General features: G+C 40.5%; 1 protein-coding gene across 1 annotated transcript; it reads left to right on the top strand.

The window, feature by feature from the left end:
* Window positions 1-4168: 4168 nt before the first annotated feature.
* LOC149290177 (spliceosome associated factor 3, U4/U6 recycling protein-like) lies at window positions 4169-15754 on the top strand. Its single transcript, XM_089489429.1, is given in 20 exon segments — window positions 4169-4372; window positions 5379-5505; window positions 5595-5699; window positions 6670-6854; window positions 7163-7268; window positions 7568-7692; window positions 8025-8180; window positions 8583-8721; window positions 8872-8979; window positions 9127-9204; window positions 9520-9578; window positions 10835-10944; window positions 11036-11148; window positions 11310-11386; window positions 11730-11901; window positions 12031-12479; window positions 13254-13406; window positions 15016-15200; window positions 15582-15615; window positions 15617-15754. Coding segments are annotated over 20 exon segments (2823 nt in total).
* Window positions 15755-16249: the final 495 nt, after the last annotated feature.

The following is a 16249-nucleotide window of genomic DNA, read 5'->3' as shown; positions in this document are numbered from 1 at the left end:
CGCGGACTACGCACTATAGTAATTACATAACCTCCATCCACGCAAAGCACTCTCTTCCCCGTCGCAAACCTCTACTCCCCCGCCGCCCTTGGTACCTTCTTGTGATATCCGGCACATGGTACACGCAGCTCAGGGACTCCACATCTGCTCCACACGGAGCAAAACAAACGACCCACGCCAGCCATCGAATCCTCCGCAAGCTTCGCAGCAAACTGGAGACGCTGTGAAATGACGTAGCAAGAACGTTCTGGAGTCACGTGGTACGTCTGTGCCGCACTAATGGGGAGTGTTGTTATAGGAACTGTTGGAATAAAGTTATGGGTGTGTTTATACGAGGCTTTATTTACAAAGAGCATCCACGGTGCTCCGGCGACTCTGTCTGCTGGTTGGTTTTTGTAACGGGACGCTCCAGCCGTTTACACCCCTTAAGGCCCGGACTGGTTGTTTTTTTTTAACCCCTTGAGGACCGGGCTCATTTTTCGTTTTGTACCCTGTGGGACCGAGGCTGTTTTGACACTTTTGTGGTGCTTGTGTTCAGCTGTAATTTTCTCCTCACCCATTTAGTGTACCCACATAAGTTATATATTGTTTTTTCCAGGACAAGATGGGCTTTCTTCAGATACCATTATTTTGATCGTATCATCTTATTTACTATAAAAAAAATAAAAAAAACATGGTGAAAAATTGAAAAAAAACACATTTTATGACTTTTATTTGAAAAATCTTTTACTCACCTAAAAAAGCAAGAAAAAAAACTAGCTAAATAGATTCTACTACTTGTCCTGAGTTTAGAAATACCCAATGTTTTTATGTTTTTTTGCTGTTTTTTGTAAGTTATAGGGCAATAAGTACAAGCAGCGTTTTATGATTTCCAAATCTTTTTTAACAAATCTGGTCAGTCTGCCTCCATCTCCTCTTTGGAACATCTTTGAAGTGGGTTAACTCAATTTAACCCGGTCATACCATATATTTTTGAAAACTAGACACCCCAGGGTATTCCAAATGCTGTTATTTTAACCCTTTCCATGCACCAATTATAGAACTACACTTTGTCAAACTTTGTAATAGTAATTTTTTTAATTTTTTTTTCACACAAATTGTACTTTAGTTATAGATATACAGGTGCTGGTATATGTCACTGTCGAACAACCCCCCAATATGTGTTCAGGAACATCTCCTGAGTACAGCGATACCCCACATGCATGGGTTTGTCAGATTGTTTGGCTGGTAAAAGGCTACTTTTGGGGCATGCGTAATCCAGGTGGTCATTTGGTCAGTCTGCCTCCATCTCCTCTTTGGAATACCTTTGAAGCGGGTTAACTCAATTTAACCCATTCAAACCATATATTTTTGAAAACTAGACACCCCAGGGTATTCCAAATGCTGTTATTTTAACCCTTTCCATGCACCAATTATAGAACTACACTTTGTCAAACTTTGTAATAGTAATTTTTATTTTTTTTTCACACAAATTGTACTTTAGTTATAGATATACAGGTCCTGGTATATGTCACTGTCAAACAACACCCCAATGTGTGTTCAGGAACATCTCCTGAATGCAGTGATACCCGACATGCATGGGTTTGTCGGGTTGTTTGAGATTTAAAATGCCACATTTGGGAAGTGCGCTTTTTTTCTCCATTTTGGTCAGTCTGTACCTATGCCCTATCTTTGAGCTCGGCCACTCCAATTTACCCCATCAGCCATTTTTTTTATATATTAGACACCCCTTGGGTATTTGAAGTGCTTTTATTTTAACTCTTTGTTGAGATTTTTGAGAAATTTTAGCACTTGCTCAAAATAATAAACTTTATTTTTTTATTTTATTTTTTTAATACTTTTTTTATATTTTTTTACACATTTTGCTGGTACTGGATGGTTCATCAAGTGACATCACTGCATAATTATTTTTAAATGTTAGCACATTTATTTTTCTTCATTTTTTTTTTGAATATTTTACTAATCACATAGTGATTAGAAAGCTGGGTTCCATTGACTTGCTTGGTTGAATGCAGTACCTGTATTCAACCTGCAAGTGGAGCCAGAGTTCTCTAGAGGGTCAGGAGACCGTCTAGCGAACTCTTTCTTCTTTATTGTTTTTTTTCCCGGGCCGCCGCCATCTTGCTTGATGGCGAAGATCACCGGCAGCTGCGGCTGTGACCGTTCTCCGGAGCGGTCACAGCCCATCCAAAGGTAAGTGTTTGGTGTCGCTGGATGCCTCCTGATCGAGGCATTCCAGCGACACCATTTAAGTTTAGGAGGCGATCGTTGATCGCCTCCTAAACGCTTTTAAAACGGGCGTCCGCTGTTGACGCCCCGGGGAGGGGCCAGACATGGCCCCCGATGCCGATCTCGGCCTTGCTGAATGCCTCGACATCGAGGCATTACAGTAACGCCGTTTAAGCGAAGAAAGTGATCGTTGATCACTTTCTAAGCTTATTTAATTTTTTGACGGTTCAGGACCGTCAAAGGTCATTTAGTGACCTTCTTGTCATGACGGTACTGAACCGGCAAAGGTCGCGAAGGGGTTAAACACGGCTGTTTCAACATGTATTTATGTTTAGCTGTTATTTTCTTATTTAATGTATCCACACAAATTATATATTGTTTTGTTTCCTTTCTGGACAAGAAGGGCTTTCTTCAGATACCATTATTTTGATCATATCATCTAATTTACTATAAAAAAAATAATACAATAAATATGGTGAAACATTGAAAACAAAACTTTCTGACTTTTATTTTGGATGTTGGAGCACGTGGTAAAAACACCATTTCAGAATATAAATATTTGTGACCTTAGTAAGGTCGATGTCCTCTTTGCCCATGTATAAAGCAGTACAACATAGTATAAGGAACACAAGGGAAATGAGGGTGGGCAAAATAGCGAAAGGGAATTAAATGAACTTGCGCAAAGAGAAGGAACAGAGGGGGTGGAGAGAGCGGGAAGTACAATCTTAAGGGACGGGAGTATTAACAGATCAGAGGAATAAACCAAAGTAGATGGGATGCATATAAATATCCTGGAAACTCTTCTGGTTTTGCCTAGAGACTCCAGGCCTCCGTGTCACCAAGGAGAAACTCTGGGTCACACGTGTCCCGCAACGTCACTGGTAATTCCTCGCATTTCGTAAGGGGCTTTCGGGAAGTGCCTTGTAATGCATACCGTGAACATGCGTGTGTGGAGGGCTGCACGTTTGTACTGCGCCTCAAAGCTTCAAAAAGCAGCACTCACTATAGCATTCAGCATACACATCAGTGGCAAGAAAGTTCTCCCACTGAAATTGCAAGCTCTTTCCCTGCACACGAGTCCACTTAGTAAGTGCTGCAACTGACTGGCAGTAATGCGTATCACATGCATATCACCGAACACATCTCCTGCATGAACAATAGCTGGGGGCAGGTAAATGTACATATGGGGGGGGGGGATTCTGCAGAATCCCACTATGTACTTGCAAGGGGGACACCACAGCTATCATAATCATTAAAGTCCATATGATGGCTGAAGAGTCCCTTTAATTATAACGGTCTGGGGCAAATTGGCAAAAGTGGTCATTTTTAGTATTTTGTACCAAAATTGTCCTTTATGCAGAAACCTGCTTGTGTCAGAATTGACATTTGCGTACGTTGTTTGGGTACTAGATAAACATGTATTTTTCTGACTTGTGAGATGTATAAACGCGACAGGAGTTTAGAACAGAGGCAGCGAGTTCACCAAGACTTGGAAGTCATCACATGTATTAATCGTGCCGAGCGTCAAGCATGATGGAACCAAATAACAGCATCAGTGAAAGTAAGAAGGGATAAAACCATTACGTCATTATTTTAATCACACCCCACGCAACTGCAATGTTTCTACTGGGTATGCGCTACAACACAGCGTATGCGCCGTCTCCTTGGACTTCCGAGGACCCTTGGTCACAGGTCCTTGGTTTCCCTGGAGACAATGCTGTCCGAAAAATGCCTGTGGAGAAAGTAACTCAACTCAATATGTATTTCTCGCAGATTAATTATCTTATAGCCGAATAATTGGAGGACTGCGCTGCTATTTTGAAATGTAAGTGATATTTGGGGCCCAGCTGTTGCGATGTTGGTTTCGCCAAAGACAGGCAATGTACAGGACACCTCTCCCGCCCAACAACGTTGTGAATTCGTATTGAGAAGGAACACGATGGCGACTGCTCAGCCTGAAGAAATGGAGAGGGAGAGTAAGGTTGTAGGAGACGACGATGACGAAGAGGAGGAGATGGAGTCCGAAGGCGAAGGCGAAGGCGAAGGGCTAGGAGATGGCTCGTCTGAGGGAACAGGACAATCTTCTTCTGACGAAGAAGATGAAAAGGAGAATGAAGCAGAGATCCAGCGCCTGGAAGAGCAGGTGAGGACTTGGTTTGGCTCAGAAGGCCTCTTTTTTAAGATTTATACTATCATATAGTCGTATAAAATGGAAGATGAGGTGCTTGTAGAAGTATTAAACATGGCTTCTTATTAAACCCCTTATTGAATATGTAGATTTAATACAAAACTTATTGTTTGCCCCCACCCCTCACGCAAGCACCCCTCTTATGGAAGGACAGTCTCTTTGGGACCAGAATTCCTCTGTCACCCTTTCCTATTTTGTGCTACAAACTGTTTGCTGGTTATGAGTGTATCCCAGCAATTTGATGTATAAACTGAAGAAAGTGGGTTTACGAAGCATGTTGTGTGTATAACATACCTCGTTCCTCTAAATCCCTTACTCCGCTACACGCATTTCTACCAGTAGGTCACAAAGTCGCTTAATAATCTTAAAGCTCTAGCCGTATTCCCGAAAATTGCCCTTTAAAATCTGCTGTTTTGCATCCATAAGCTGTGACTTGTTGTCAATCGTATTATATATTTTTTGTAATAAATGTTGGAGACAAAAATGCTCTAAAGTCCATGCAGAATAGACTCCAATGTGCACTCGGGGCTAGCGTGCTCCTTTAGTACGATTAAACCATTTCTTTAATGTTTTTAAAGCTTTATTTGTAGTGTCTCTTACTCTTCCTCTCTGCTTTCATCGTCACTGTTTTTCTGCCTTCTTTCTTCGATACTAAGCCCTACCCCCTGCTCATTTTATTTCATAACCTGATGATACATCCACTTATTAATATGTGCATGTCTTTTTTTTTATTTTTTATATTACTATACCCTCACAAGTCCTCACCCACTTTGCATGTCCTTCTGGAAATGTCTTGTTTGGTATAAGGTTCACTAATGGTTTTTCTTGACATTTTCCTCATTTGCTTATTAGTATTATAGCACCCGCATAAAGAAAAGATAGAATTTATTATGCATACACGTATACGAAGAAGTTTAAGTCTGCATATCTTAATTGGTTTTCTTTGCTCTGGAATTTCCAGCTCTCCATAAATGCATTTGACTACAACTGTCATGTCGACCTCATCAAACTCCTCAGACAAGAAGGGGAGCTAGAGAGACTGAGACGTGCCCACCAAAAGATGAGTGAGCTTTTCCCTTTGACAGAAGGTATGTATATAGATTGTGATGCCGGTAGAGGTTATCCAGTAAAATGGTACTTTTAGCTATAACTGACTTTGTACACTGACTTTTTGCAGAAATTTGGCTGGACTGGCTGAAGGACGAGATGAAGGTTGCAGAAGAAGATTCCAGCCGAGAAAAGGTTTACGAGTTGTTTGAGCGCGCTGTCAAGGACTATATCTGTAAGTTCGAATTTCTGTTGGGGAAAAAACCATCCGACAATCCCTTCTACAGCGGACCAGTTGTTATAAAGGTTATTCAATTATAGCGGTTCGGTTTTAGGTAGTAGTAGCTCATTATTAAAGGGGCAGTACGGCTTTCGATTTTGATAAGCCTAATGTTAATATTGCCCCGGTGAAGCAAGATTTGCTTTGCTCTAAGATCAAGGAGATGGTTCAGTGTTTTCTCAACAAAAAAAGTAGACAGACGTCCGTTAACTTCAGATTTCCACATTTTCCCAGGACATGTATTTCTTCACTTTCTGCTGTAAAACACATATACATATTTTTTTTTTCATTTATTAAGTCCATTCTGTAAGTTTACATCCCACCTAAGTGTAAATATTCCCTGCAGATAAAGATTGATGTGGCCAGTTTAGTGTCTACACATTGCATAATATCTGAGACTGAGAACTAACTTGATTTATTGTGAATTCGCATTATTATTATATAACAAGCAGACACCAGATAAGGTCGTATGGTAAATGAGTTCCTTGGTTATTAGAGTTGTGTGCTTATTTTAAAAAATGTGAAATTCTGAATGTAGATATTTATTCCAAGAGTACTACCATCAAAATATTTCCAGTAGTTGAAGAACAGATTGTGGGTTAACCTACACTGTTACTTTGATTGCTTATCAACTCACTTTGCGTACAGTTTGAACCACAAGGGAATCCTGTGTGCAGCATTTTGCTCTGTACCCCTATTCAAACTGAGTGGGGAGAGTGACCACAGTCATCCCGATTTAAGTGTGAGAAAGTAAATATGTTACAACATATAAAGAAATAACTGGACTCTTGCCTACAGGTGCATTCAAATAATTACTACTTTATATATTTAAACATTTCAGACCTAACCAAAATTAGTTTTGTTTGTAATGCATTTATATCTGTTAAGTGTGAGTAAACGAGTTCTGTATTTTTTTTCCCTTAAGGTCCAGAAATCTGGCTGGAATATGCCCAGTATTCCATTGGTGGAATGGGAGAGGAGGGAGGCATTGCCAAAGTCCGCTCTGTATTTGAGAGGGCGTTAACTGCTGTTGGACTTCACATGACCAAAGGATCAACAATTTGGGATGCCTACAGGGAATTTGAAAATGCCATACTGGCCACCGTACAGGTAGGAAGTGACAAATATTTGTGCTCCTGTATGTATGGTGTGTTTTTGTGTTCATTTGCATCTTGCCAGTAAAATGCGTTTTGTTTTTCTTTTAAACATCTAACCTCTTTCACATTACACACAGGAGCAAATAGCTGCCATCCATTTAAACCTAATATTGGTCCATTGGCTGTATTCTATATGTAGTAAGGAGTTTTTAGAACGCGTCATTTTTCCAGATGTAGCGTGCACTCAGGGAAACCATATATTGTTGGATGTTTTCTATCATAATATGGTATAATGTTTTAACGTAATCATCATTTTCCTAGCCAATGCCTGGTAGTGTCCCGTCAGCAGAACAGCAACAGATGTTCAATGCTCAGCTTGAGAAGATACACGCTCTTTTCAGACGCCAGCTGGGTGTGCCGCTTCTAGGTAAGCTGAAAAACCGTCTTCAGTAAAAAGCTCTCACCACTCGAGTTCATAGTCACTTTTAAGACCAAACGGGGTAAAACTTGTAAGTGAAGTCGGCTTCATACTTTACTTTTGCATATAAGTTTGTAGTGTGAAAGTCACATATCACACTTCGGTGTACATAAAAGAAGGCAGGTCTTTTCCCACGTCTTCTCATAGAAAATCCCTTTGATCTGCTCCTACGTCTTGGTGCAATTTCCATGTTATGGTCAATTAAGATAGCGAGCACTGTTTTTCTTTCTGCATCTCGGCATTTATAGATATGGACGCTACCTACGCAGAGTATGAGGAGTGGTCGGAGGAACCAATTCCAGATGCTGTCATACAGAATTACAAGAAAGCCTTAAAACAAATGGAAAAGTCCAAACCATATGAAGAAGCTCTGGTAAGATTCAGATAAATCAAACAGCCCTGTATCACTGTTTTAATGTTGTTCAAATCTCCAAGGGTTTTCATTTTCCCCAAGTAAATCCCAACTGCTGTTTCACTCTTCCATGTCTGCCAGCTCAGACATCAGCTAGGCTTGTGTGAACTCTACCAGCCTAGTTTCCTGAGTTAAACTGATTTGAGTAAAGCAGTAAAGGATATCTAATGATTTAACATGGTGGCTTAATTCCTCGGAAGTGTGCCTTGGTGAATGGTGAAGCTCTTTATAATCTATCCTTTTCCATTGTGTACAGCTCTGTGTGTAATGAATAATATTTTGTTCTCCATCAGCTTGCTGCAGAAACCCCAAAGCTTGTTGAGTATCAAGCATACATTGACTTTGAGATAAAAGAGGGTGACCCAGCCCGTATCCAGCTCATCTTTGAACGTGCCTTGGCTGAAAACTGTCTGGTGCCAGATCTCTGGGCTAGATATACTAAGTATTTGGTGAGTGTAAAGAAGCACATTATCCATCTCATAAAAAAAAAAAAAACCTTCAGGATATGTGATAAGCTTATAATGATGATGCATATATAAAAAAAGGTTCTTATATTAACACCAACATGCATGTTCACCAGTGCAGCAAAACAGAGGAACAATCATTTTCAGAAACAAGAAAATGGCAAACCCATGAAAATATGAGGACAACGCTGCTTTGTTTATTTAAGATCATTTTGCTGGTCTAGTTAAGGAGTGCAATTACTGATTTTAGGGTTTTGGTAGTCTTTCTTAGATAAAAATTAGATTTACTCACTTATTCTGTCTGTTTCGCGTTTAATTGAAATTCTTACATTTGTTCATAAAGCATTTGGCACATTGCCAGTTTTACTCAGTACATATCTTCTTCAGGATAGACAGCTAAAAGTTAAAGACCTTGTGCTTTCTGCGCATGACCGAGCGGCCAGAAACTGCCCCTGGACAGTCGGTCTGTGGAAAACGTATATCCTGGCCATGGAACGACATTGTGTAGATCACCAGACTGTGACTGGTAAGGTGTGAATGTTTCATTATTTCCTTTTCCTCTTTAGTCTTAATTTAAATTACTTGCATGCCATTCAACCCAGAAAATATTGCAGAAATTCAATGAAAATGTTTCAGTAAAGCAGCAGAGTATATGTCTCACATTTTTATATTGTAGATAACTTTGAGAAAGCATTGAACGCTGGGTTCATCCAGGCTACAGATTACGTAGAGATCTGGCAGTCCTACTTAGACTACCTGAGGAGACGAGTTGACTTCACAAAAGGTAAATATCAGTAGCATCATAAACTGGTCAATGTAAACCTGTAAAGAATGGTCTATTTTATGTTTTCTTAAAAAGTACCCAAATTCTGTGGCTCCCTTTCACATTGGTGTAGTCTAATCTTGATGCCCTCATATGCTGTTTTCTCAGACTCCAGCCAGGAGCTTGAAGAATTGAGGTCTGCTTTTGTTCGTGCTCTAGATTACCTGAAGCAGGAGGTTGAAGAAAGTGAGTATTGATCTACTAAGACATTATCTGCCCAGCCTCTCAATTCCAGTTTGATATCATAAGTGCAGGACATAGTGTACTGACTTATCCCTATAAGTAGTGTACCTAGGGATTAATCCACTAAGGGCTAAATTGTATTAAGATTCATTTGTCCTTCTTAATGTGAAATATTGCTTCATTTGGGAATGCAGCACGTACATAAATAAAATAAAGTTTTTTCCCAACTAAACTTTTTCCTTCCCTTTAAGTTAAACTTTCCTAGACCCAGAGGTGGTTGTCTGTTGGATCTTTTCAGAGCTGTTTTGTTCATTGCAGGATTTAGCGAGAGTGGAGATGCTTCCTGCAGTATAATGCAAAACTGGGCCAGGATAGAGGTGAGATTCTTATTTGGTTTCCGGGACACATACCATACAACATCTGTCAGAGAATCCTATAGTTTATCATGTATGCTCTTTTTACATGTGTGAAAAATAAATATTGTCTAAATGACATGCACACCTAACATGGTTTGTTAATTCCTGAGACTAGTTCAGTTTAGCAGAATAATATATGCTTTTCTTCTATTCATTTTGCCTACTTTTATTCAGCTTCTTAAACCTTAGAAACAATCATGCTTGTAATAATAATTGCAACATGTCAGTGCCGTTCTTCTCCACTTTTGTGTTCTATGTATGCACCCATAATAAATTATTGAATATAACTGGCTAAATCTATGGGCCACTACTCTGCTAATCCTACTAGACCTTTCTGCTGCTTTTGACACTGAAAGTTTGAAAGAGAAGAGGATGGTCCACAAAGATTTTGATCTCTGTGACACTGCTCTCTCCTGCTTCTCATTCTACCTTTCTGATCGTTCTTTCAGCGTCTCCCTCTCAGTACAACTTTCTCTCCCCTTCCCCTCTCAGTTGGTGTTTCCCCAAGGCTCAGTTCTAGGATACCTTCTGTTCTCACTTGGCAAACTAATCTCAACCTTTAACTTTCAATGCCACATGAATGCCGATTACACCCAGATCTACCTATCCATCTCCCTCCATCCCTGTTAGGTTGTGTAAGTAACTGCCTTGCCTCTCTCGCTCTCTAACTGGATGTCTGCACCATTTGAAAAAACGCAATCTTTTCTTATCTTTCCTTCGTTCAATGCTAACATTCCCTCAATGTCAACGGTGCAGTTATCTCCCTGTCCTTTTGGTGTCACCCCTTGACTTTGACGTCTCATTCACCCCCCACATCCTACCTGTCTCAAAAATCAGCTGTGTCCATTTGTAACTGATCTCCCTCATACCTTCCTCACCCCTATCATCTTTCATTTCCCCTTGCCTCTGATCCTTCAAAAAAATCCCTTGAGACCCACTACCTTAGGACACCTACAAACCTTCGTGTTAACACCTTTCCTTCCATCCTCTCTTCGCTCACCTGCCTTCAGACAAAATGTACACTAGCAGCTCCTTTCCTACAGTGGCATTTTCACCTCTTGTGGAATACACCCTAACTTCTTCTAGATTCTAAGCTCGTTTGAGCAGGGCCCTGCACCATGCTTATAAACAAACCTTAAAGATGTATGTTAAACACATCAACAGCACATTCCTCCCCTTGTGACTATATTAAATGGCTGGTATTTTTCCACCCGTAGGCTCGTCACTGTAAGAACATACAGAAAGCCAGAGAGCTGTGGGATAGCATCATGACCAAAGGCAATTCCAAGTTTGCCAATATGTGGCTGGAGTACTACAACCTTGAGCGGTAGGAAACATGTACTTTTTTATTACTTGTACTACTTTTATTTGTGATCTCGTCTGTATTGAAAGTGTATATGGTCCAAATCTTTCTTTAGAGCACATGGGGACATCCAGCATTGTAGAAAAGCTTTGCACCGAGCTGTCCAATGCACCACTGATTATCCGGAGCATGTGTGTGAAGTACTGCTCAACCTGGAAAGAATAGAAGGTAAGATCCCTGCAACAGTGTTCACAGTTATGTTGTTCTTGCAGCAGTGATTTTGTCATATAAAGTGTGTGTGGGGGGGTCTATATTTCTGTCTATATGTATGTGTGTAATTTATAAATTTTTACCTATTTTACGATTTTATATATATATTTTGTTGCTAGGCTCTTTGGAAGATTGGGATGCAGCTGTACACAAAATAGAAAACAGACTTTCGAGGGTCAATGAGCAGAGAGCTAAAGTTTGTTATCCCAGATTCCTTTGTGTGTGTATTGTGTGTATGTCATTTTATCCATCTATATTTTCATTAAAGTTTCCTGCCATTCTTTCTGTCACCGCTAAAATAGCCATAGTCCTACTGACTTGATATGGATGCATTGTGAGGGGGCACTCGAATAAACTTCTTTTGCAAGAAGTGATCTATGTGTGTGTGTGTGTGTGTGTGTGTGTGTGTGTGTGTGTGTATATATATGTATGTATATATATATATATATATATATATATATATATATATATATATATATATATATATATATAACATCTTTGCATTCCCCGCTATCCCCTTTTTCACCAACCTCACTCAGGCTGCTGAGAAGGAAGCGGTTCTTGCCAAGCAAGAAGAGGAGAAGGCAGAGCAGAGAAAAAAATCCCGAGCTGAAAAGAAAGCTGCAAAAAAACAGAAAAAGGCAAAACCTGGAGATAAGCGCAAAGCAGAGGAGGAAGATGACGATGATGAAGAGTGGGGGGAAGAAGCAGGTATGTGTCCCAACAAATCTGCACACTGGTTTACAGGGGGTGGGAATTTTCTATGTTATTAGTATTTACATGGCCATTTAAAAGCATTATAAAACATGAAAACCGTTTATATTCTGATTTCAATTACAGCAGAGCAGCCTAGTAAGAAGCACAAAGGGGAGGAGGAGAAATCTGAAGACAAGGAAACTGAAGAGATGGAGACCGAGATGGGTCTGTTTGGCAGGAGCGCACCTCAAAAAGCACTGGCTCCGGCCAAACCGAAAGCATCCATCGCGACAGATCAACCCAAAGTGCTTCATGATGCAAACAAGGACAGCGTCACAGTATTTGTCAGCAACATGCCCTTCACCTTGTCCGATCCAGAGCAGGAGCTCAGAAAGGTGTTTGCCGGATGCGGGGAGATCGCAGAGGTCCGTGTTGTGTACGGCAACAGTGGAAATTTCAGGGGATATTGCTACGTGGAGTTTACGGAGGAAAAGAGTGCACTGGATGCACTGAAACTCGACAGACAGCAAATCAGAGGAAGACCTATGTTTGTCTCTCCCTGTGTGGATAAGAACAAGAACCCTGATTTTAAGGTGGGTTGCAAAAGTAAAATTAGATCTATGTAGCCGTTTTAACATTCAAACCCAAACACTGGAATGTGTTTGGGTCTTCTATGGGGCAGTCGGATACCTTACTGAAATCAAGATATGGTATATCCCACTGAAGAAAATCGGGTTAGTTTAGATCTCCCAGTGGTAAATTATGCTGTTATTGATCTTTAAAACTATCTTTGTATTTTCTCCAATTTAACTCGCTCTTAGTACCTTCAGAAGTTTACGTTATTGTTTAGTCTTACTGACAAGTTACTGCAGTAAAACTTACTTTCCAGGCACCTATGGCAAAAGGTTATATTAGTGATCTTTCTGATCCTCCTAAAAAAAAAAAAAAAAGGTGCATTTCTGTCACTGATTGGCTGCTTGAGCTGTCAATCAGTGGCAGGAAAGTGCTCCTGTTGAGGTCAGTTGGAAGACTTTACACATACACTGGAGGTGAGTACATAGCATTCAGGGAAATGCCTTTGGTCGAATGCATCTTCTCTCAGCTAAGCACCCTGCAGGCAAGAAAGGGCCAAATGTGTTTGAGGGGGAGAATAGTTCAGAAACGGGCCACACAACAATGTAAAGGGGCCATGCACAGATCAAATGCAATAAAGTGCATATAGTGGCAGGAGTGTTCTTCTAATCTCATTTTCTTTCATCGTGAGCTGCTGGTAGCATTATCTACTGGACAGATTTTGTACCGTACTGTTATTTTAGAAAATGTTTCATCATAAACCAGTTATAGCTAAATGTCCGCTTTCTTTTCAGGTGTTTAGATACAGCAAATCATTGGAAAAACACAAGTTATTTGTCTCCGGGTTGCCATTCTCTACTACCAAGGAGGAACTGGAAGAAATGTTTAAGGAACATGGCTCTGTAAAAGAGATCAGAATTGTGACCAACCGCTCAGGAAAGGCAAAGGTGAGTTTATAAAGGTACCACACTATAAAAAGGAACCTGCACTGCATATGTGTAATTCCTGACGTAACAGCAGGCTGTAGCTGAATGACTACCTTCTGAGAGGGATTCAGCGCATTCTGTTAAGAAGCGCAGACAGTTTTTGTTTTTTGTATACATTGTACAGCCAATACACTGTTTCTTGCAGCATGCTTACACCTGTTTGGTAGGCCTCGTATTTCACATTTGTATTATTTGAGCCTGGGACTAGCTTAGCGCACCGACATTTTTTCTTTTCCCATTCTGTTAACCATGCAAGATTACTGGACAGTAGATCTTATAAACCTTCTTCACTGGGTTTTTTTTTTTTTACTATACACCGCTGTGTTCTGCCATGTATAAACGGTATCCTCTTAGAACCGTGTTAGTCATCTGTCAATGTTATTCTTCGTGGGAAGTATTAAAAGTTCTAAATCATAAGGTAATCTCTTGTAACAATTTTCTGTTTTCCTATCATACCTGTAGTGTGTGTGTGTGTGTATATATGTATATGTATATATATATATATATATATATAATATACACACACACAATCACACACTATGTGGATAGAAGTATTTGGACATCTGACCATTACACGACAGAGACTTTTATGACATTGCATTGTAAATACATAGACTTTAATATGTAGTTGGTCCCGCTTTGCAGCTATAACAGCTTCCGCTCTTCTGGGAAGGATTTCCACAAGATTTTGGAAAGTTTCTGTGTTTTTTTTTTTTGTTTTTTTTTTTGCCCATTCATGCAGTAGAACAATTGTGAGGTCAGGCACTGTTGTTGGACGAGAAGGCCTGGCACGCAATCTCCGTTCCATTTCATCCCAAGGGAGTCCTGAGCAAAACGGGGAAGAGTCGCCACTCCGCATAACACGTTTCAGCTGCTCCAGAGTCCATTGGCAGCGTGTTTTATACCACTTGATCTGACGCTTGGCATTTTAAAGCTAGCATGCAGATGCTCGGCCATGGAAACCCATTCCATTAAGCTCCCGCCGCACAGTTTTTTGTTCCGGAAGTTTTGGAACTCCAGCTATGGAATCAGCAGAGCGTTGGCAACCTTTACGTGCCATGTGTCTCAGCACTCGGTGACCCCACTCTGTGGTCTTCCACTTTCCATCAATACCACTTACAGTTAATTGTGGAATATCTAGCAGGGATGAAATTTCACAAACTGACTTGCATCACAGTACTTCACTTGAATTGCTCTTCAGAACGACTCATTTTTTCACAAATGTTTGTAAATGCAGACTGCATGGCTAGGTGCTTAATTTTATATACCTTTTGGCAATGAGACTGATTGAAACACATTAATTCAGTTGTGTCCTTATACTTTTGTCCATATAGTGTATGTGTGGGAATATAAGCACATGTGGGATAGACATATGGCTATCATGAATAAAAGTGGGGTGTTTTATTTATTTATTTCAATTTCCATGATTAGGGACTACTTTCTTAAAGTTTGTGTCTGAGATAACCTAAGTAGGACATTTGACCTAGGACTCGCATACCATCATTTCCCGTCTCGACCATAATTTGTGAACATTACCTTGTTGTCTAATTTAACTGGATGTTTCACGCAGGGCCTGGCATACGTGGAGTATGAAAATGAAGCGCAGGCATCTCAAGCAGTGCTCAAGCTGGATGGCACACAAGTAAAGGATCACGTGATCAAGGTGGCTATTAGTAATCCCCCGATGAGGAAACCTCCACAAGCCGAAGCCTTCCGCCCCGCTATGCCCATGGTGCCGCGACAAGCCTATGGAGCGTGAGTAGTAGTTTCATTTAGCACTACATAGTTATTGCTGCTATATTTGCTGAACTTTATCGAAAGATTGAATAGGCAGATGCCCTAGCATAGATGGATATTTAGCTCCTAGGGGCTTTTGTAAGTATGCCATTTGGATTTGTGCACAGCATTTTGCCCACGTGGGTGAAAAGATGTTCATTGACCATAACTTTGCAAATGATTGTCCATGATTACCTTTTTTGTGCATACACGTGATTTTAATTTTATACAAAGCAGTTTCCTAATTAGCAGACTGAAAAGTTATGTGTTTATTAAGATAATAGACAGCCGGCTACTATATTTAAGCAGCACTATTCCATTGACAAATTCTGTTTTTAATGTATGTGTGATGTTTAATAGGAGGGGTAAAGGAAGAACCCAGTTGTCATTGTTACCCCCGCTCGCTGCATCGCCAGAGCACGCCAAAAAACGAAAATGGCACACCTCAGACACCGTCTGCTGCTTCCTCTGGAGAAGGGGAACCAAAAAAGATGTCCAACGCAGATTTTGCCCGGATGCTGCTACAGAAGTGACTGTGAAGAAGCCTGTTTAATCGCATACGAAGTCAAACTTTGAAAGAACAATGCCCTTTGTGTCCTTATCCATCAAGGAGGCTGGCCACAGCTCCGCATACGGCTTGGACTGCTGAATCTACTCCCGGGGGATTGGTTTAGTGCAAAAGTTTTGTTTTATTTTATCCCGTTCATCATACTTTTTCATTTTATATTTTAAAAGCACAGACTGTAGGCTTCCGCATTTCCCTCATATTGAGGCAGGCAAGGTAATGTAGGGGCAGTTGATAATGGTCTGTTTTGGGTGTGCATTCATGGAATGGTCATTGGCCTCTTCCTAATACAACTAACGGCGTAGGAGAAACAGATATGGTTTTATATACGTGACCTAGGTATCCCTAACTCTCTGTGCACCGTCCAAGCACAGGTTTGTATTTGGATGGTAACTGGATTACAATACTTGCTCCGATATCGGCTCCTGTTCCTCACTGTTAGTTGTGTGCATGCCAGCATGAC

Source organism: Sceloporus occidentalis, unplaced genomic scaffold, assembly GCF_023333645.1.
Source record: "Sceloporus occidentalis isolate IW3139 unplaced genomic scaffold, rSceOcc1.0.p SCAF_40, whole genome shotgun sequence".
Classification (NCBI taxonomy): domain Eukaryota; kingdom Metazoa; phylum Chordata; class Lepidosauria; order Squamata; family Phrynosomatidae; genus Sceloporus; species Sceloporus occidentalis.
The sequence above is the reverse complement of the archived record's forward strand: the minus strand, read 5'-3'. Positions and strand labels throughout refer to the sequence as shown.